General features: G+C 41.0%; 2 protein-coding genes across 3 annotated transcripts; one reads left to right on the forward strand and one right to left on the reverse strand.

Moving 5' to 3' along the window:
- Positions 1–3,824: 3,824 nt before the first annotated feature.
- On the reverse strand, positions 3,825–6,377 carry foxl3 (forkhead box L3). The gene is made up of 3 exons (XM_041066418.1): positions 6,140–6,377; positions 5,050–5,218; positions 3,825–4,774 (listed from the first exon to the last, which is right to left on the reverse strand). The coding sequence occupies exons 1-3, from the start codon at positions 6,244–6,246 to the stop codon at positions 4,301–4,303; spliced, it is 750 nt and encodes a 249-aa protein (XP_040922352.1). The 5' UTR covers positions 6,247–6,377; the 3' UTR covers positions 3,825–4,300.
- A 5,382-nt stretch (positions 6,378–11,759) lies between these two features.
- Positions 11,760–16,793, forward strand: tmem130 (transmembrane protein 130). 2 transcript variants are annotated; one of them, XM_041029201.1, is made up of 9 exons: positions 11,760–11,852; positions 12,318–12,444; positions 12,520–12,602; positions 12,684–12,855; positions 12,944–13,089; positions 13,488–13,572; positions 13,841–14,043; positions 15,633–15,742; positions 16,251–16,793. In XM_041029201.1, exons 2-9 carry the CDS (start codon positions 12,437–12,439, stop codon positions 16,389–16,391), a joined length of 948 nt encoding a protein of 315 aa, XP_040885135.1. In that variant the 5' UTR covers positions 11,760–11,852; positions 12,318–12,436; the 3' UTR covers positions 16,392–16,793. The 2 variants fall into 2 exon arrangements, with proteins under 2 accessions (XP_040885135.1, XP_040885136.1); XM_041029202.1 differs by having other exon boundaries at positions 15,636–15,742.
- The last annotated feature ends 3,410 nt before the right edge of the window (positions 16,794–20,203 follow it).

Consider the following 20,203-nt stretch of genomic DNA (forward strand, 5'->3'; position numbering starts at 1 on the left):
GGGGTGTGTCTGTCAGACAGTAGACTGGAATACACCAGCACACAGGATCCCTGTTTGGCTCAACATGTGCCGTTTCAAATGAGTAACTAGCTTAAATATTTCTTTAAAGTCGTACGACTTTAAAGAGCTGGTGGATTTCTCTATAAGAGGTAAACGGATGCTTTTGTTTTCAGTTTGATCACTGAAGAAAAATTGAATTCAAACCGAAGTCGTGGCTGTGTGGAAATGTGCTTTTTGAGATAGCATGTATGTTCAATTGCTAGAAGAAAAATATTCAATTATGGCTGTAAATCAGAAAAACATTAGCATGAGACTGAGTAATGTTACTGTTTGTGTGGCAATGTGTTACTGCAACAGCTGCTATATGTGTAGACAGTTATAGTTACACAAGATCAAAATGGAACATGGCCAAACTGTTGTCTCCTCAAATAGAAATCAGACTTATAGGTTATATCCTGATAACCATCACATTAGCTCTAACATCAGAACATCTGTTGCAGAGGCCTGAGTGTGTGGAGCTGCTGAATCGCTCAAGGGTTGGTTAAGGTTCACTGGAGAGAGGAAACATGGAGGGTCCACATTTTCTCAGCCTCCGTTCCACAGACTGATACACCGCCCTGCTGCTAGTGATTCCCCTGTCCACTAGCAGTTAGCTAGCACACCCTGGTGGCTGGACTACGGAGCCTGATGACACATGTCATCCAGCAACTTGGCCCAGCAATAAAACTGAACAGAGAACTGTAACCCAGATAAAGCAGCATGAAACTGCAGTCAAACAGCTGAACACGAATTTGTACAACCACCACTGGATCATCCATCAACCACAAGCATCGAGTGTGAGTGGAAATCCTGGCCAGAGCTGTGGTGCATTGTAGTTGCATTGCATGTTACGCTAAAACAGTGCAATGGATCTGCTTTGCAACACAGAACTTGGCCATAACACAACTCGACCATGAGTATCAACAAATATGATCGAAGCCAAAGCTTCATCACACTGTTCAGCAACTGTTATTAGCCTGTGTGCGTTATGTTTTTCAAAAGTTGTGTGGACAGCTGTGGTTAGTGTTGTTACTGTGACGCTGTGTGGCGTTTACCTCTGGGTCTGTGCTGTCGACCTTTACTGTTTTCCAAAAACTATTAGAAACCAGGGAGCCACATCATTGCACAGGGTGACGTGTTCCTTCAGCAGTGTGAACACGGGCTTTGTAGCTTATTTTCAGTCAGTAACTCATCCACTGTCCAGCCACTGCAAATACTCACTGGAGCACATAATGTGTATTGATCAACACTATTTACTTCTGTTTGATTAAGTGGGCTAAAAACTACAGAGTCCAGCTGTTTACGGAAATTATTATTCTTTTTTTTTTTTTTTGCTATAAAATGCAGTTTTGTATCAGAAAGGTGTTGAACAAATCCTAATCTTTGAACCCTGTTGTCCTAGATTACCTTACATTCTATGCTGTTCCAGCTATTTGTGTACTTGTTTATTATACTAGAGTCCTAGGTAGGTTTCAGATGACATTAAAATATGGGAAAGGGGTCAAATCATGGTTCTCCGGTATGAGAAAGGCTTAACAGCTTTTTTTAAACTTCACCAAAGGTGGCATGTTTATCAAATGAAATGTGACAAATCTAAACAGACACCCGGCAGCTTTCTGAGTTGTATTTTCATTTGAATGTCAAAACCTTTTCCTTTATTAAACTGCCTGTTTTCCATTTTCTCCCTGAAAACCCTTCCAGTCACCTCCAGTCAACCACTTCTCTTGTGCTCCTAGCAGGGACATCCTTCCAACAGTCTGAATGTAAACACATCTTCCAACTTTCATTGATTGACATGCTGTGTTGATTTTCTCATTACTGACACACACACACACACACACACACACACAGACACACACTTGTAGCCATTTAAAAAATAATAGCATATTTCCAGCCTGAAAGTGCTCACAAAATGGCAAAGGGCCATATGTATGTCAAAGTCCTCAGGCTATTTCACTGATCTTCATTAGCTGGTAGCTCGCACTGAGATCGGTGTCTTTCCTCTTAGATTATTCATCTCCTGCAGCCACAGCTCAAGGAAACAGTCAAGTGCAAAAAAAAAAATAATGATTACACTCATACACTAAACAGATATGTTCTCATTAAAACTAAACAATACACTAATATTTATCTTCATACTATAATCCTCACCACAGCCTCGGTGAAACCTAGTCACTAAACAAGCACTGAAGATTAAATGACCTATTTGTGTTTATGATTTACTTTATATTAGCGTTGCAGATCAATGGTTTCCCAATTTCCTCTACCTGCACTTCCACTGTTCCTTGCCCTGAGCTGCTCATTTTACCTGGCAGCGTGCACATAATGAAGTCTCAGACAAAACAAATTTCCACACTCCTGTAAATGAGACATATTATTGTGTATGTAATTACAGACAGCTGGCTGAAGATGGCAGAGGAATTACTTGGAAGGAAACTAAATGGATGAATTTATAATTAGTTTAACAGAGGCTATTCATTGGGACACGGTGCCAGTAGCTACAGTTTCATATATTCACTGACAACATAATATGTGCATTGACTTTTCGGGCCTGACTGGTGCCTTGCTTTCTCTTTAGCTGCCTCAAAAGACCCCCGTAGCCTCAGAGCACTTTATGCTAAGTTAATTTACCCAAATATATCTGCGGCATCGTGGCAGCAGCAGCCCCCCCCCACCTCCCCCCCATTCAACATCAACAACTTTGTTAATGGAAACTTGCTGATCCATAAACGTTTGTGCCGCTGCAGACGTTTGCTGGGGGGCAGTTCACATATGAATGTTAAAAACCCACAGATCGATGAGGGGCATTTGCAAAGGAGGCATAAGGTGTGTTTAATTATAATTGCGTCAGGGGTTTGTGGATGTGTGTGTGTTTGTTGGGGGGAGGTGTTGCTGTTGAGGCTCAGGCGGGGGCCCCTGTATTTAAATAGGGTCACATCTTGGCCTCACCTTGCAAGTGTAATGCTATATTAAATGCCACTCATGTTAAGTGTGTTGAAACTCCTCTGATGTAGTCAAGACGTAATATAAAGGTTAAATTGAAAAATGTCCCTTCAACAGCACAGAAACACGCCATGATTGATCTCTCATGTACAGGCAAGAAATGTTCGCCAGGCCTCTGTTTCGTTAGGCTTCTTTTAAGTGTGTGAATACAGTGTGTTATAATAAGGGGTGACTGGATTAGAATTTAAGTGTCAGTCAATCAGGATTTCAAAAGGTCAATAAAAAAATTTGCAAAATGTGGGCAGAAGGCGGGTGGGAAATAATTGAATTCAGTCAGAAAAGGCCTTTTTCACGGGGGAAACACAGGTGTTACCTACAACAATAACAATGGCTCTGATCTGTGTGGTATGTAGTATGTTTATGTCGTATGAAATTACATTTGTTTTTAAAGTATTTGGTCATAAACCAGTACTGGACAAAGGGAAATTCTGATGTTTTGTGTGTGTGTAAAAACTGTATCAAAAATAGTATGTAGTGTGGATTAGTAATATGAAATAATAACCAAGTTAAAAATCTTTTAGCTAGATTTTGATGATTGTTGCATATTCTTCATTTGCATGCAGATCATTTCTATTTTTCTGACAAATTTATCTCTAATTTTCAGAAAAGATTAAATTTTAAAAACCAGTGGGAAAAAAAAATAAGGAAACAGGACAATAATACAACCGTGTAGCCCAGTAATCAGAAATCAATCTGAGCAATTACATGAATCGTTTTTAGGTTTAACGGACTGTATTGTCTTGTAAATAAAGGATGACACGCGACAAGGAACAACCATGAAATACTGAATAAATTCTTCTTTTATGGAGGAAAGAATGTGAACTTCTGATCTGAAGAAGATTCAATAAATACAACAAATGGAGCTTGTTTTAGTTCATCTGATCTTTAAGACATTTTTAAACACGTCATACTTGTGCTCACAGCTCCTGTGTAAATACACACATAGGACACTGTAAACCTAGTCTATGTCAGCACTAGACACTGCACAAACAGTAAAATGATAACATGAACACTGTACTGTGTTGTTCACATTTTGTCTTCGACAGCATGATGTTTTCTTTTAGAGACTCGTTTCCATCTAGAATCCATCACACAATACTGTACCTCTTTATTTTGTTCCTCATTTACATTTTCAAGTCAGTAAAATTCCTCTCGTGGAGTTTCTCTCGTCTTTGGATGTCCTGATACTTCCCCGTCCTGGACACAAATGCTCTTGAAGGAATTAATTCAGTGTCTTCTTTCCTTTCCTCTCATTTGTTCACAGAGTCCAGAAGTGCAGGTTCAGGTGTTGGGGCTCCAGAACATGTATAGGTGGCCCTGTAGGCCCTATGTGCACAGGGCCGTGGGAGGATCTGAACCCAGGCAGGGGTGGATCCGGAGTGGAAAGGATGTAGTCAATGCTGAACTTGATTTCTGGCTCTGGTTTCCCCTGCTGGTTCGGGTTTGGGATGAGGTGGTTTTGCTGTGGACTCGGCCTTGGCCTTTCAGGGTTCAAAGGGCAGAGGGTGGACTCGGACTCAGGGTGCTGAGCTGCAGGTACGTGCTGATTGCTGTGGCTCTCCAAAGGGTGGAAAGGGGTTTCTCCTGAATCACGGAGGCCGATTTTCATGTTCCTCCTGCGCCGGCGACGCCGAAAGTTGCCATTTTCAAACAGGTCGAGCATGGATTCACAGCCGGTGGCAAAAGACCAGTAGTTTCCCTTTCCCTTCTCATTTCCCTCTGTCCGAGGAACCTGGGGGAAAATTAAAAAAAAAAAAAAAATCTTAATAATGATTACACATATTACACAACCAACAATAATGTTGTGTCACTATTTCTATTGATTGTCTACTAATAAAAAGATTAAAAATATAGGACATAATTAGGAAGAAAAAGTTAAATTAACAATAATATTAGTTACTGAAATCATATAAAATCAAAAGATTATTAGGCACAAAAACACTTAAATGTCATATTGAATTGATGTCATTTTCCCAGCTTCCCTTGTGTATTGTCCTGTGTGCTTACCTTGATGAAGCAGCTGTTGAGAGACAGGTTGTGTCTGATGGAGTTCTGCCAGGCTCTCTGGTTTGACCGGTAGTACGGAAATCGCTTCATGATGAACTCGTAGATGCCCGACAGGGTGACCCGCTGCTCGGGGCTCTGCTGGATAGCCATGGCTATCAGAGCGATGTAGCTGACACACAGACGCACAAGGGACGAGATGAAAAAAGACATCAACCACTACACGGTGAAGGATCTTAACCATCGTGTTTTGTTGCCATTCTCTTTACTTCACCTCATAGTTCGGGGTCTCACAGACTCAGATGCTGTGTAAAATAGTGTGTGTGTGAAAACAGTAATAACAGAAAAATCCAATATATTTTATATTTTTTGCAAATATGACAAAATCTGAAAAGTTACCTTAAAATATATTACTACACCAAATACAACCATATTTTATGTAACATGGGGTGTGCATTAATATCTATGAATTCCTTTTGTTTGCCAAAAAGTTATTTAGAAGGAAATTTATAGTTATTTTTAACTAATTATTTTGGTGGTAAAACAAAGTAAAGTATGTTTTTGAGCAGTTAAAGAGGAACTCAAACAGAAATATTACAACAAAATCAGGGATTAAATATTATTTTAAATTTCACTTTTGCTGAATGCTGCTGTAAAAAAAAAAATCTATTGAAATAGTGATAAAATCACATTTTTTACCACATTTTCTACTGTATGGTGCACCTCTGAAGGGAAGTGGCTGCCAAATTAAGAGTCAGCTTTATGATTTTTAATAGATTTTGAGAGATAATTTACTGAACTTACATTAGTGGAGGGAAAAAAGTGACACTGGTGAAACTGAACTGCTGATAAATGACAGATTACGACACAGAATCTTTCTGTTTTGTTTGCCCAAACTCAAATTAAAAGAATAGTTTATTTTACACATTTAAAAGGAAAAAATGTGCCAGAGAAAACTTTATAATCACTGGGGATTTAAAGCCTATTGAATGCATTTGTCCATACAGGTGGATAAAATGATATAAAAGAGTCAACAGCAAAAGTCAGACAAATATTTAAAATATATATATCTAAAATTAAAAATCCTCCATACCTGTACGCAGGTCGACACATTTTCTTCTCTTCGTCAGTGCTAGAGGAAGGGTATCCATCTCCATCGTAGTTGAAACAGTTGAAGGGGTAGTGAGAGTTATCAAACATAACTACACTTTGAGGAGTCAGATGTATGATCCGAACTGTTCGGCTCCCCTGTCTGTCCTGGCCAAAGCCCAGCAGCAACACCCTGTCCTGCTGCTCTGCTTTGCCACCATGCTCTGCTCAGCCAGCTGACACTCACTCTGAGCTCTGCTGATGACGGCTGCCCCTCCAGGACCCCCCCACCACCACCACCACCATCCCCACCCCCGCCCTTACACTTCACTCCCTGTCCCAGCTGCTCTCCAGGAACGGCTGCAGGTCTCAACACTCAGGACCACCTCTCTTAGTTCTTTGAACTCAGAGTCCTAATACTGGTCTTGTGCACCGATATATATATTTTTTTGCCACCTGCATGAATTTCATATTTCAAATCTAGATATTTTTTTGTCCTTATGTCAGTGCCCTCAGAGCGTGTTTCTGGGCCAGCTTTGAAATTAAAAACTGAAGCTAGTCTGTTCTGTCTCATCTAGATCTACATATTTCAGGTGGTGGAGAAAGTTCTCAAAACCTTTACAGAAACTTAAACTTAGAACAGGAAAATCCTCTCCTTTCAGGCCAGGTCCTGCACAGTTTCTGTTTTGGATGTGGTGTGTGTTGCAATCAAAACTTAATTCTGTGAAGTTACTGCCCCGCCCTCGGCTGTTGGATATATTTAGCGGATTAAAAGCATGTTTTCGCTCTCAAGTGTGGAGTAAAAATGTGAAGTCTAGTAGACAGGAAACGCAGCTGGCTTCTGTTCATCAAAATTGCTCTGGGCTACAAAAAATAGCAGCTAGGCTGAGCAGGATACTTTTGTTCCTTTTCTTATTTGTATTTTCAACAACACACAACAACCCTGGGCTGTGGAGCCTGTTGGCCTTTGCTGAACGATGAATGCAGGCTATCTTTGGTCAGTTTCCAGATCCAGTTCACATCAGACAACTCTTTGAAAGAGTACTGCACTGATTTTGCATCGCCTCCCATGACACTGTCACCTTCATGATGGACAGTTAAAACTGTTGAGGAGGGATGAGGAGCAGGCTGCAGAGGTCTAGACCTTCTCACAGTAGCAGTCTGGTCATCCCAACCTGGAGCGAGAGTGCTGGACATACCGCTCCTCTCCTCCTCCCACCAGGATTCTGGGTGGTCCGCTGCGTTCGCAGGCTGCCTTCGCAGGCTGCCTTCATGTTTTATTTTGCTTCTTTTTATAGCCTAATCTCTCTAACTGTACTTAAAACAGCTAACCCCAAACCAACAAACAAGATCCTTTGCATCTTTGTTTTCTTTTTCTCTCCGTTAACTCTTTGGGGTGTGTGTGTGTGTCCACTCTGGCAGACGTTTAGTCAACAACGGGAAGTTTTGTAGATGCTATCTATAATGCTCTGTAATGGCCATAAATTGTTTCCGTGTCTATAAAACAGGGAGATGTGTATTTTGAAGGGCTCTTAACAGGGCAATTGGAGGTCTCCCGTGAGGCGACATGGGCCGGGAAAACAGCCTGAGGTCTGCCAGGCCTCTGTGTGTGGCCTCGCCGGTGCAGGAGAAGACTATAGGCTCCACATCGGTGCGACACGGACACATTAAAGCAGCGCTCTGTTTATTTCTGATAGGGTAATGAAGCAGTTCAAAGGTCAATGCTGCACTCGATTTTAGGTACAGCCCCAAATTTTTTTTAAATGGCGTAATTAAAAGGTGTATTGCATCTTGAGGCATGAAAAGGACTCTGTTCTAACATAACACCGGTGTCTGTGTCACTCTCGAATCTGTCTTTATACATGAAATTCAGGTTTTGGAGTGCAGGTCAAACAAATGGTATGAGGGTGGATGTGACCATGCAGGCTGACACCACTGAAGACACTAAGGTAATCCAGGTCAGGATATCCCAGCTTCTGCTGCTTCTGTTGGATAAATCTGACCTCTTTAAAGGTTCGTAAAATAATAACACCGCGTTTACTTGAGGCCCACCATATTTCACGTTTCTTTGCTTGATCAAAGTTTTTGTATCAACTAACCTACACATTTAGCAGCGGTTTAATTTTTTCAAAAGCTTTTTGTTAAATGCTCTTTATTTGGCAATATATCAGAAATATATATTGAAAAATAAAAATAAATAAAAGTCGAAGGACCTGACCACTTCCACCACCACTGAGTGTAACATCGCCGGGTTGTCTTTCCATATTTTGATTGAAACACTCAAATACAGATCAACAGATCTGACTTCATTAAATAAGCAACTTCTAAAAAGCTGAAGTGAACAGAGATTCATTCAGCTGCTGTCTGGACCTTCACTTCATTCCAGACAAGATTTTAAGTAGGAGCAAACAGAGAGAGAAGCAGTGTAGAGGAGAAGAAGAGGTCACCGTATCAGGTTGGTTTGAACTCAGATCTGATAAGCACCTCATGGCTCACTCCCATGACGAGGCTTCCTCTGGCGTCCTGTCTGCGGCCGGCTGCAGCGATTACAGCCCTTAGTTCTCCTCTGGTCACTCTCTGTCCCTCTGATGGTTGTCTCAGACGCCGCTTCCTCCATTCATAGCTCTGTCTGCCCATCTGCATGTGTGTGTGTACATGCATTTATGTAAACCAACCAAGTAGTGTTTCCGGGGGCTGTTCTGTGAGGAAAGGTTATCAAAACACAACAGTGCAGTGGGAACTGTAAACATGCTTGTGCGCAGAGCTGGGGCTGAGGGCCATTTTCCTTTGCACTGTACTGTGCAGCCATCCTCACTGCCACCATTCACTGTCAAATTACACTGGGTTATGTGGAGTGCTGCAGATAAGGCCTCCTGAACAGGCCTGTGTTCACCTGAGTGTTTTTTCTGCACCAATACCAGCAATTCTGCCGCCGTACTGGGCCTGTTGTGTTTATCTTGATCAGAGCTAATAGCGTGCTGTGGTCACGCTGCTTTTTTCACAACAGAATGACTTAGTGTATTTGTATTAGAAAATGCTTGGTATTATTATGTAATAAAAACACTTTTCACAAACTCATAAGGAACCAAAAAGTCGCTCCTGCGTGTTAGTGCCGAATTCTCTACCACTTCACAGAGGGTGACAGAGCTGGGGGGGTCATTTTCGTTTTAAAATACAAAAAACAAAATTGAAATAAGAGGCATTTTAATTTTTTGTGGGTCTGAAGAGAGTCCTCGAAATTTAAAAATTACTTAGATTTTTTTTTTCTACTTAGCGTAACAAAATACAAAATCATGAAGGGGCAGAAACGAAAAAGGACAGTTTTCTTGTGTGAATTTCTATATTGCCAGTTTTTACTGTTTTCGTATTTTGTGAACTGTTTTTTTGTAACTTTACTTTCTTTTTTCTTTAGATTGTAAAAACTACTCTGCACTTTATCCTTTTCATTTCTCCTGTTTTTGCTTGTGAGCCGCCTCACAAGTGAATTTCCCCACTGTGGGATCAATAAAATGCTAATCTTATCTTATCTTATCTTATCTTATCTTATCTTATCTTTTCTTATGTCAGTTAAATTCTGTTGGGCAGGTTCTTCTTGTCACCTATGTTTGATGTCTTTTAATGAGCTTTTATTTGTTTTGAGCTCTTTATTATGTGTGTAAAAGTCCAAATAAACTGTTGGTATTTGTGGGAAAAAAGTAGTTGTTCTGTTGGTTGTGTTGTTGTTCTGTAGTGCCTGAGAGCAGAGGAAAACCAAAGTCAAATTCCTTGTGTGTATGCATACATTTGGCCAATAAAACTGATTCTGATTGAAGTCTTCAATGCATAAAGCCATGGCGTCAGACTGAAAGTGAACCCCTGGCAATTTGTGATCATTTCTAACACCCATTCAGACGTTACTGCTGCTTTATGAGGACGGTCACCGCAGGTCCCTCCTACCACTCAACCTGTTAGTCCCGTCCAATCAGAGTCGAGTTTGACCCGCGCCAAAAATCAGTCGCACCTGTTGCCCTTGTGACCGGGGAGGAGAGGGGCTCAGGTGCAGCGGTGCAGCTTGTCAGGCGTGGAATACGGGGAGCCTCCGTAATGTTCTGCTTTGTCCAAGCTGTTTTTCTGTTAAGTGGACCGAACGGAACTCGTTACCTGTAGACACAGGAAGCCTGTGTGTTCATGTTTAACGGCTTATTTGTCATTGCACTTTAGATGGGGTTTAGTTCGGTTCTGGGGGGGGGGGGGGGGGGGGGCTTTGGTAAGGCCCCTGCTGTGGCTGGAAGTGAAGCAAAAATATTAGAAGTTCAAAGGTTGACTTGATTAGTATCCAAAACCAATGTGTTTGTGTTTTTCAGCAGGAGGGAGGAGCTGAGTGAGAGGACCATTTGAGACCAGGTGAGCAAGAGCCACATTGTAGTCTTTCTACGTTTATGCATGCACTAATTTTTATACTGTGTGTGAGAGAGAGTGTTGTAGGTGTATGTGTGGTGGAGCCAGTGAAGCTGTTGCTGGTGAGGATAGAGCGCCATCCTGTGGAAGTGAGGGACACAGTGGCTGTTCTGTTGTCGGACCTCTTTGTGGATTTAAAAAAAAAAAAAAGATCAAGGGCTGTTTCAAAGGTGGTTTGTGTGCTGATGCTTCTTGGTTGTTTCTTTTGCAGGATGGCAGAGCTGATTTGGAGGGCCAAGAGAGACCAGGTGAGATGTTGCCTGTTGGTTAACATTGTTTAGTGTTTCTACACATATGCCTGCATTAATTTCTGTCTGTGTGTATATGTGTGTGTGTGAGCGTGTGAGCTTTGGAAGTGCAGGCTTGTCTTCAACTCAGTTTAGATGGGCTTTGTTCTGTATCCAGGTGCATTGGAGTTTGGGTCTGGCTGAGTATTGTCAGGGCTTAGTTGTGGATGGATTCAGTGTGTGTGAAAAGCATTGAGGTCGGTGTAGGTTTAGTGTTTGTGGTTGTGTCAGTGTTTGTAGGTGGAAACATATGCAGTTGTGATCCGGACACAACTGTGTATATGTGGAAGCCTATGGGCAGATAGTGTTGTGAAGTGTGGGCTGAGGTGTGTAGCTGAGTGTTGTCAGGCTTAGTTGTGGTTATTTGTCAGTGTAGGTTTAGTGTGTGTTAGATGTAGTTGGCTCTTGAGAGGCTGTCAGTAGTTGTGTATTGTTGAGCTGTGTGGCTAGGTGTTTAGGTGCTGCGCTTGGGCCTGTAGGTGTGAGTCTGTGTGTGGCTGTGTTTAACAGGTTGATGAAGATTGGCATGAAGGTCGTGGAGGAGGTCACAGTCAAAGTGAAGCTCAGGTAGGCCTCCTGCTGCATGTGGAGGTTTTGCAAACTGTTTAAAAATACAAGGTTAGACTTTCTTTCTTCCTGTGGCTCATGTTTAGTTTCTTTGTGTGTTGTGCAGGATGGAGCAGCTGATGGAGAGGACCACGAGAGACAAGGTGAGAGCAAGCATGTTGGTCAACATCGCTCAGTCTTTTTTTGTTTGTTTGTTTGTTTGTTTGTTTGTTTGTTTGTTTGTTTTTTAAACCTTTAAGGGTTCATGTGTGTCTCACTGTCTCCGTTTCTGTGTTCAATTCAGGAAGCGTTGGGTCAGAGGCAGTTGGTGTGTGTCAGCATGGTGTTAAAAAACATGGAGGAAATGTTCATTCTGGCAACACTGTGTGTGTGTGCGTGCGTGCGTGCAAGAGAGAAAGAGGTGGAGGTTTAAGCTAACTTTTACAGGTAGATCTGAATATAGGCAAAAAAGAAATTTTGCTGTTTTTGATTATGTATATTTATCTGTATTATCATATTTGTCTGCTCCAGTTGACATTAACCTTGTATTCAAACCTGGTAACTTCATATAAGCTTAATTTATGAACAGTCACAGTGACTAGTCAGAACCTATTGGTTATGTAATTCTTGGGTTGTGAGCGCCACCATGTGGATGTGTTCTGTTTCGAGCTAAAATCTACTAATATACCTCCACTGTCTTTGTGAAATTAAGCTTTAGGTCTCATCTCTGTTTCACACCCAAATAAAAACCTGCAACATGTGAGAATACACTTAGATAACTGAGAGGAATGTGACCCAGGCCGGAGCCTCCTGCTCAAAAGATGATTGTTGTTCCTGCAGCCACATGATTGAAACGCATGGTGACAATTTCAAGCCTTTACAGCTCTTATCTGCGTGCCCTGAATCTCACAGGCAGTCAGAGGGAGCCACATCACCCTCTTCCTCTCCCATTTCCAACCACTCTGCTTTCAGCGTTAACTTTATTTCTACTTGAGGTCCTCGAGTGATCTCCTCGGAGAGGACCAGCAGATATGGACAGGTAAAATCTGCTTCATTTAAGACATTTGACCTGTTTTAAAATTCATTTTTCAAACATGTGAACATGTTCCTACAGAAAACATGTTGTATGGATCTTGAGGCTTCTTCTCCTGGTCCTCCTGGGTGTGGCAGAGACGACAGACCCTTTGGCAGATTTGGGTAGGTCATCCAGTATTTCTTTTATTCTTTTCTGACAGGTATAGTGGCTTCCTAAAAAAGCTTATCTTCTCTTTTAAACAGAAAACATTGCTGGGAAGCTGGTTTTCTATCAGACAGAGGGAAATGCCACCTATGTGAGAGACACAAGAGAGCTGGCGTCAGATGTTCCCACGGAGACCATGTTTGAACTCTTCGATCCCCAGAGGAATTTCAGCACCGCAAAATTCACTTATACGTGGGATTTAGGCAACGGGTACAAGGATTTTTCACTGTTTATAATTTTTATCAAGGTTTATGATCATTTTCTTTATCATTAACATGTCTTTTGACCTCTGATGCAGAGAAGTGATCCAAGGGACAGAGCCAGTTGTCCGCTATCATTACCCAGAGTCAGGGAACTACACACTGCAGCTGAAAGTGGGAGTCAATGTGACTAAATCTGCACCTCCAGTCACTGGGGTCTACTCCACAGATGTTCAAGTGCTCGGTTTGTAGTTTTACTTTTTATAAATACATCAGCTTGTTGCATTTTGATGAGTGATTTTTTTTTAGTGTTTATGTGCAGTTTATTCAAAGTTTTATATTGCGTCTCACAACTTTATTTCCTTGGAAGAAATAAAAATGATTGGAAGATGAGGTTATGGTAATGTCACTGTTCTCAAGTGCAGTTTTAGAAAATGTCAGCAAGGCAGACTCCATCACTATCTTGGAAATTAATCCAAGAAAATCCTTAAAAAATAAAATTTAATTGTGAAATAATCTGATGTAACTGTCATTAGATGTTCTGTTTTTTGGATTTTAATAAACATTTTTTCCAAAGTAAAGTTGTGCCTAACTTAATCCAAGTAAATGGTGAAATGTGTAATAACTGAAATTATTTTGCAGATGCCATCAGACACATCGAGCTGAAGGGCCCTGCAGATTATGAGGTGTCTCAGAACACCAGTTTGGCTTTTCACGTGGATGGAAGGTGAGCTGCATTTGGTTTGTTTCTTCTTCTTTTTTTTTTTTTTTCTTGCAGTCAACTATTGTGCACAGAACAGAAAGTACATAGCTTATCCAGATTGCAGAGAAACTGCAACTTTAATTTTCCTGTGTCTGTCTGAAACAATCATAATGATCAATATGAAAAAGAGTCCATTATTCTAATGCTTCTTTCTTTGACATATTTGACCATTCCATGTTTAACAAAAAAAAAAAAAAAAATAATAATAATAATCCTCCATGTGTGTCTTTAGTCCTCCCATGTGGGTGTGCTGGCGTTTCCTGCCTAACTGTGTGCCGGACATGACAGGGGGCTGCACGCTGACCATGCTGTATGAAAATACCCTGAGACTGAACCACACCTTCACCTCTGCTGGTGTCCACTGCCTGGACATCAGCGTCCGCAATGACGTCAGCAAACTGCAGACCTCCTTCAGCCTCTACGTCAAGAGAAGCAGTGAGTGGACACACTCCCACACACAAGCACAAATACCTGCAGGTGAACAGGCTGTTTTCCATAACAAAAAGATGGAAAGAGGGAGGAGGGAGACAAAAAGATAGAAACTCAGGTAAAGAAGTGGGCAGGGAAAGAACACCTTGATCCACATCACTGTGACAACTCCCTGTCATAATGCTTTCTTAACCAAAAGACCCACAGTCTGATCAGACTTTGAAACCCTGTGCTGCATCTCTCTGTGGTTATAACTCTTTCCCTTTTCTGACAATAACATCAGTGTCTCTGACAGAAAACATAAAAATGGAAATGTAACGCTTTCATCTCTCAATATCCTTTGTCCCTAATGATTATTGTAATCACACATGTAGTGAAATGCATACAAACATTGTCTGTTTCACTGTGAAATACACAGAGTAAATAAGATCAACATGCAGACACCCCATATAGATAAGAAAGGTAGAATCACAGAAGTCAGGACAACAGAAACAACATGAGGAAGGATAATAAGGATTAGGAGGCTCTCTTCTAGTTTACATGATGATTTCAGATCGACATCAGTGAAAGCTAAGTAATGCGATCAGGATCATATTTCTGAAGGTCAGAAAAGTGCAGCAACGTAGCCCAAAGAGTAAAAGTACTAATGAAATACCTTTTCAGTCGAGCAGTTTGTTGATGTATTGGGTTATTTTTCGTTATCATGCAATGAACTCTTCCCAAATTGATTTCTTTATTCATAAACTCTGACTGACTTAATCCAGTTTTTACTTTCCAAGTAGATAGAAATGAATTGACCACTCTGTCTCTCTCTCTCTCCACATAATTCAGTGCGTAGACTTTGCGTAATTGGAATGAGCGAGAATTAATCAAAATCAGTGACTCTTCATAATGATTCATCAGTCTGATCTAGTGCGTGCGCACAGATGACTGTTTTTAATTTTCTAGTTCAATTGAGGTTCTTCAAGGTTCTTGAAACTGGGAGAAGCTGTGCTGTGTCATGAGGTGTTTCAGATAAAACTTACCATGTGCCATTTAGCAGTGTTAGTTCCACAGACAGAGAGTAAACAGTGAAAATGGAGGGATACAGGCGTATCAGAGGAGAGTGAGCTGACCGGTCAGCACATGTCTGCTGTGCTCAATCGATTCGCTGTCGTCGTGATCCAGCTAAAACTCCTAATAACCAGCTTTTGATGTCAGACTCCTACTTAATGGGAGGCACCTTTTTTTTTTTTTCCTGAGGAAAATTAGAGGATTTGGACTTGGTATTAAAGACTATGGTTGACCCTTTGTTGTCATGCTGTTGAGGGCATTTTAACAGGCAGCCTCACAGTCTGGTACGGTTACACATCAACCATACAGATGAATCTATATTACACCTCTGCAGCAGCAGCAGCTGGAACAGATGACAGCTTAAGGACAACACCTTTCTTCATGTCATCCAGATTCTAAATGAGACCTAGACATGGATATTTACGTTATTTAAATAACACACTTTCATTCAGATGAGCTTATTTTCACACGTGCTGCACTTTCAAGCCACACATTGTTTCAGAGAGAACTACGCTCACAGGTAATGTTTCCTGTGTTAATAGTAGATATCGCCCATATGTTCTTCATCCTGACGTGCGCTGCCATTCTCGTCGCAACTTTCTCCTTCATCACAGTCATCGCCTGCCGCCCTCGCCATCACGCCAGATCACAGGTACATCAGTGATTTAATGTTCTGCTAAATCTGTCAGTGAGCGAGGTGTTCTTCTATGCTTCAGAGTAGCTTTTCATTACTCTGGGTTTAACAGTAAGAAGTGATGACAGGACATGCACGTGTATAGTATCAAGTTGGGTTCAGCATATTAGATGAAGATCGTCCAGGTCATATCAGCAAGTGGTGGTAAAATGAGACTGTTAAAGATGAAATAATCAGTAGTGCTAAATGTCAGCTCTGATGTAAAAAATCTTAACCCTTATTCAGAGTCAGTGGTTGCATTTCAATGCTGTAAATGACCACAAGGAGGCTGTCTGTGCCTAAAAATAAATTATACCTGGGCAACAAATAGTGTGTGGAGTAGAAACTGACAGAAAATTCAACGTCCTGTAAATATGGAACTGATTTTCATTCTTTGTGAAACTGTGTTTTGTCAAAAAGCAAATTTGAAGCACATGAACATTTCACTGACTGACTCACATTTTTTTGGATACATGTCATTTTGCAGATTGCTGCCTCCAGTAATGCCATATTCCTGAAGAACCAGGACTCAGGCGGTCAAAGCACGATTCTCTTTAAATTCTCCAACATGGAGAGGGGAGAGAAAAAGCCACTCCTTTTAGAGTATGGGACTCAATACTCCTCTTAACATCTCCCTGCTCCTCTGTCTGCTCTATGTCTGTTTTCCACTTTACTGTTTCTACAAACAGTATTTGGTGAAGAAAATGCACAATTATGCCCTTACATGTGTAATGCCAATTCCTATCTTTTGGCATATCCCCATGTTAGAGATTTAGATAGCTATATCTGTGACTGATCAGCCTGAAATTGCATTTTTAATCAATCAAGTTGCCTGTTTAGGATTGTAGTCTAAGCTGTTAATTAATTGTTTTACTTTTATTGTTCAGTAGAGTCAAATACCTTCAGCATTTTCCCCAAATTAGGTGATGGTGATCAATTAATGAGTCACAGAGCTCTGGCTGACATTCAGATAAGCTCATAATAAATTAATAGCTCAAGTGCAGGTCATGTTTAAACAATGAGTATTAATTTAAGCATGCTGTGAATGACTCATTTATTTATGATTTTTTTTTTATATCCATGTGTAAATTTGGGCTTTGCTTTGCTTCCAATAAAAAGAACAAAACCTATGTTTATATAATCAGTATAATCAGTCATCTGTATAATCAGTCATGTACTAAGCTCAGTTTAGATCTTGCGCAGCTTGAGTTCTTGAACATTTGAAGAAGGCCTATTTGTCAGTGCAATAAATGTGCAGCAGAGGGGAACACCACACACAAAAACACCTCCATTATCACTACTACAGAGCAAAAGTAAAAAGGGGGTTTTGTTGGATTGCTGGAATGTGAAGAGGGAGGATGGCTGTGTACTGGAGGAGGATGGTGACGTTTAGCCTGTTGGACACAGTTGTGAAGATAAGAGGAAAAAGTGGAGCATCTGGTCTCAAAGGGACTGAGAAAGGGCAGGCTGATGGGACTGTTTTTGGTCTCAAAACACAGAATTGAATACACTGAAAATTTGACCTTATTTTTGCGCCACTCAGGGAATCACAGCGATGATTTCAGTTTATCCTCTGGGTAACAGCAATGTCTGCACAGGATTTCATAGCAATCGATCCTACAGCTGTAGAGAACTTTCACAAATGTGACTCTTGTGGTGGCACTTCCAGGAAAAAAATTATTGAATTATAAAGTTACTAGGATTCAGCGACCGGGGAACTGTGAATTGCAGTACAAAACTTTGAGCCAATCAGCACGTAGATAATGAGATGTAACTTGTTGGTGGCACTAGAGGTACCACAGTCATTAGGATTTATCCTCTGGTCACCATGGATACCTGAACCAAATTCCATGGTAATCCATCAATAGTTAATTGATAACTCCAACAGTCAATCCACTACTGGGAGTAGTGGATTGACTGGCTGATCTGACATTGCTTTGACTTTGCTGCTGTAGCCATCCCAGTGGGGCTCAAAATTTAGGACAACCAAAACACAGGTTTTCATAATGAAGAAAATGAATAGAGCTTTAGTCAAAGATGCACCTTATAACATATATTACACCATAAAGACAAACTATTTACACTACGTGAGATACTGAGGGAGACAAATCGTTATTTGCCACTAAGTAATGGGTGTTGATTATTGAATCAGAAAACATGAGATTGTCACTAGAAAATGGTATGAGTTGAATTTTACCAAGCAAAGAGGATGGCATATGATTACCTCACACAAAGAAAATCCTTGAATTTTTTCCAACTGTGCTGAGGTCGGTCACATTACTTTTATGCTGTTTAGTACTTTGATGCTGTTTAACGACAGCTTTTCCTCTGTTAGAGATGTCACAGCATTATTAACTGCGAGGCTCTTGATGAATGCCAGGTGTCAGAGATGCTGTGAGGAGCTGCGGGTGCTTCAGTCAATGCCTCACTTCCATCAGAGGAGCGACCTTGAGCTGAAACACTGTTGTGGTTGAAGTCTGCAGCTGTCCAGAGTTTTGAGGAGAATAACATCTCACGTACCTGGCTTTTAATTCCTTGATTCACTCACATCCACCAAAGCTGTCTCATGGGAGCATTTGTGGTTGGGGTGGACTCTCCAAAATCTTTGTGAATGAACCTTAAAACAGAACAAGCTACTTTTGGCATGCTCAGTGGAAACAATCTTTTGATTCCAAAGAAAGCATAGATTTGTAAAGTTGATGTTGTGTCAGTTTCTCACCAGTTGTGACGGTGTGGCTGTTACTGTTTTCACCTTGTGAGTCTGTGTGTGTATCGTCATGGCAAAATGTGGTCCTGAAGAAGCCTACTGTAACAGGAACTGAGTATTTTGGGGGGTGCTTATATGTCTGTGGACAGATTTTGTCATTGCTATAGCTTCACAACCATCATAAAGCGTTACAGGTGTGTAGTTGAGATCAGTGAAGACTGAGATTGAATATAAGAGTAAAGTGCTGGAAGTAGAGAGATAGAAGCGAGCGCCCCCCCCCCCCCCCCCCCCACCCTTTCCATGACACACATTTGATCCATTGTTAATATAAAAATATTGATCAGTGCAGCTTTAAGTAATGCCTGACTGTACTGATAATGTGAACTTCAACCGGTCCTCTAGTCAATGCAAACACAGAGTAGCCTGACTATACATCCATCTGTGATGTTCCGTTTTCCACATCGTTATTTCTATTTTTGTTCCGCAGCTTGTTTTTCATACCTTGTGACATTGCTCGATTTGTTAAGTTTAAATTACTCATTTCACCTTGTCTTTGCTTGTCAGTTCATTAGCAACCAACCTATTTTTTTCTCAGTTTACCCAGCTCGTAAAAATCAGACCTGAAACACAAGCTTCTAAATTTTGAACAGATACAGACTGGCCGTGGACATCTCCTTTTCCATTTCCATGACTATTATTGATCAAATTCAGCTCTGAATAGCCAGATGGAGACTTTTATGTTATTGCACCCCCCCCCCCACCCCCCCCCAACCCCCCTACCCCCTTCAGCCCAGATAAAAGGCAATAACATGCAGAGCAACATGCAGAGGAACAAAGAAGTGTCTTCTGCTGTGGTGTGAACATTCAAGCTGAATTCATTTTGTCCTCAGACAAGACCATCAGAAAAAGAGCCTTTGTGAATTACACAAATTAATCAGACGACTTCACCCAAGAGCATTGTGTGAAGGCTACAACAACAAAACCATACTCGTATCTACAAAGACTCATACAGTATGATGTTTTTTTTATACATATATGTCAGGCCAGAGTCACAAAGAGGTACATTTACTGTAACAGTCTATAAAATCTTATTTGTATTATATTGTATTTTATCTAATTTATTGATCAGTGTTGCTTAGGTTCAGTGGATTGTCTTGCTTTTAAATATCAGCCTCAGTTTTAGTGTGGCTCAGAATTTCAGCTATTACATCCAATAATCAGCGCAAAGTTTTAGTCCCAGTTGAGACGCTTTCAGAGCACTGGGTGGTTGGAAGGTGTTGCTTCCAACCACCAAGGGAATGTGTCTGTGACGTCACCCATGACCTTTCGGCCTCTCTCATCTGTTAAGCGTTGCTAATGCCACCCAGGACACCTGTTGTTGTCCTGACCCAAGCCACCTGAGTCTAAAGACCCTGCTCAGCCTGCGTTATTAACTGCTCATGTCACTCCTGTGTCACCTCACCAGCTTGACAGGTACCGCTTACAAGAGACAAGGTGATTTTAAACTGGTGTAGATTTGCCATCTGCTCAAACAAAGTCTACCGCAGATTTACTGCATGATCCGAGGACCCTGATTTATTTCACCCTCAAATACCAAATATACTTGAAATATATTAAAGAAAATATACTGAAAACACACAATGTCATGGCTGACAGATAAAACACAGGCTTTTGTAAATTCATTTTGCAGTAGTTTTATTTACACATTTTCATTTATTGGCAGAGCAAATAAT

This window comes from Toxotes jaculatrix, chromosome 21, assembly GCF_017976425.1.
Source record: "Toxotes jaculatrix isolate fToxJac2 chromosome 21, fToxJac2.pri, whole genome shotgun sequence".
NCBI lineage: Eukaryota > Metazoa > Chordata > Actinopteri > Toxotidae > Toxotes > Toxotes jaculatrix.

Excerpts from the sequence above, each read along its gene's own strand:
- foxl3 (XM_041066418.1), bottom strand. The coding sequence starts at position 6,246 with ATGTTTGATAACTCTCACTACCCCTTCAACTGTTTCAACTACGATGGA. Across the intron at positions 5,219-6,139 it reads ATGTGTCGACCTGCGTACAG|CTACATCGCTCTGATAGCCA; the intron begins GTATGGAGGATT and ends TCTGTGTGTCAG. Across the intron at positions 4,775-5,049 it reads TCAACAGCTGCTTCATCAAG|GTTCCTCGGACAGAGGGAAA; the intron begins GTAAGCACACAG and ends ATTTTCCCCCAG.
- tmem130 (XM_041029201.1), top strand. Across the intron at positions 13,090-13,487 it reads CACAGATGTTCAAGTGCTCG|ATGCCATCAGACACATCGAG; the intron begins GTTTGTAGTTTT and ends ATTATTTTGCAG. Across the intron at positions 13,573-13,840 it reads GCTTTTCACGTGGATGGAAG|TCCTCCCATGTGGGTGTGCT; the intron begins GTGAGCTGCATT and ends GTGTGTCTTTAG.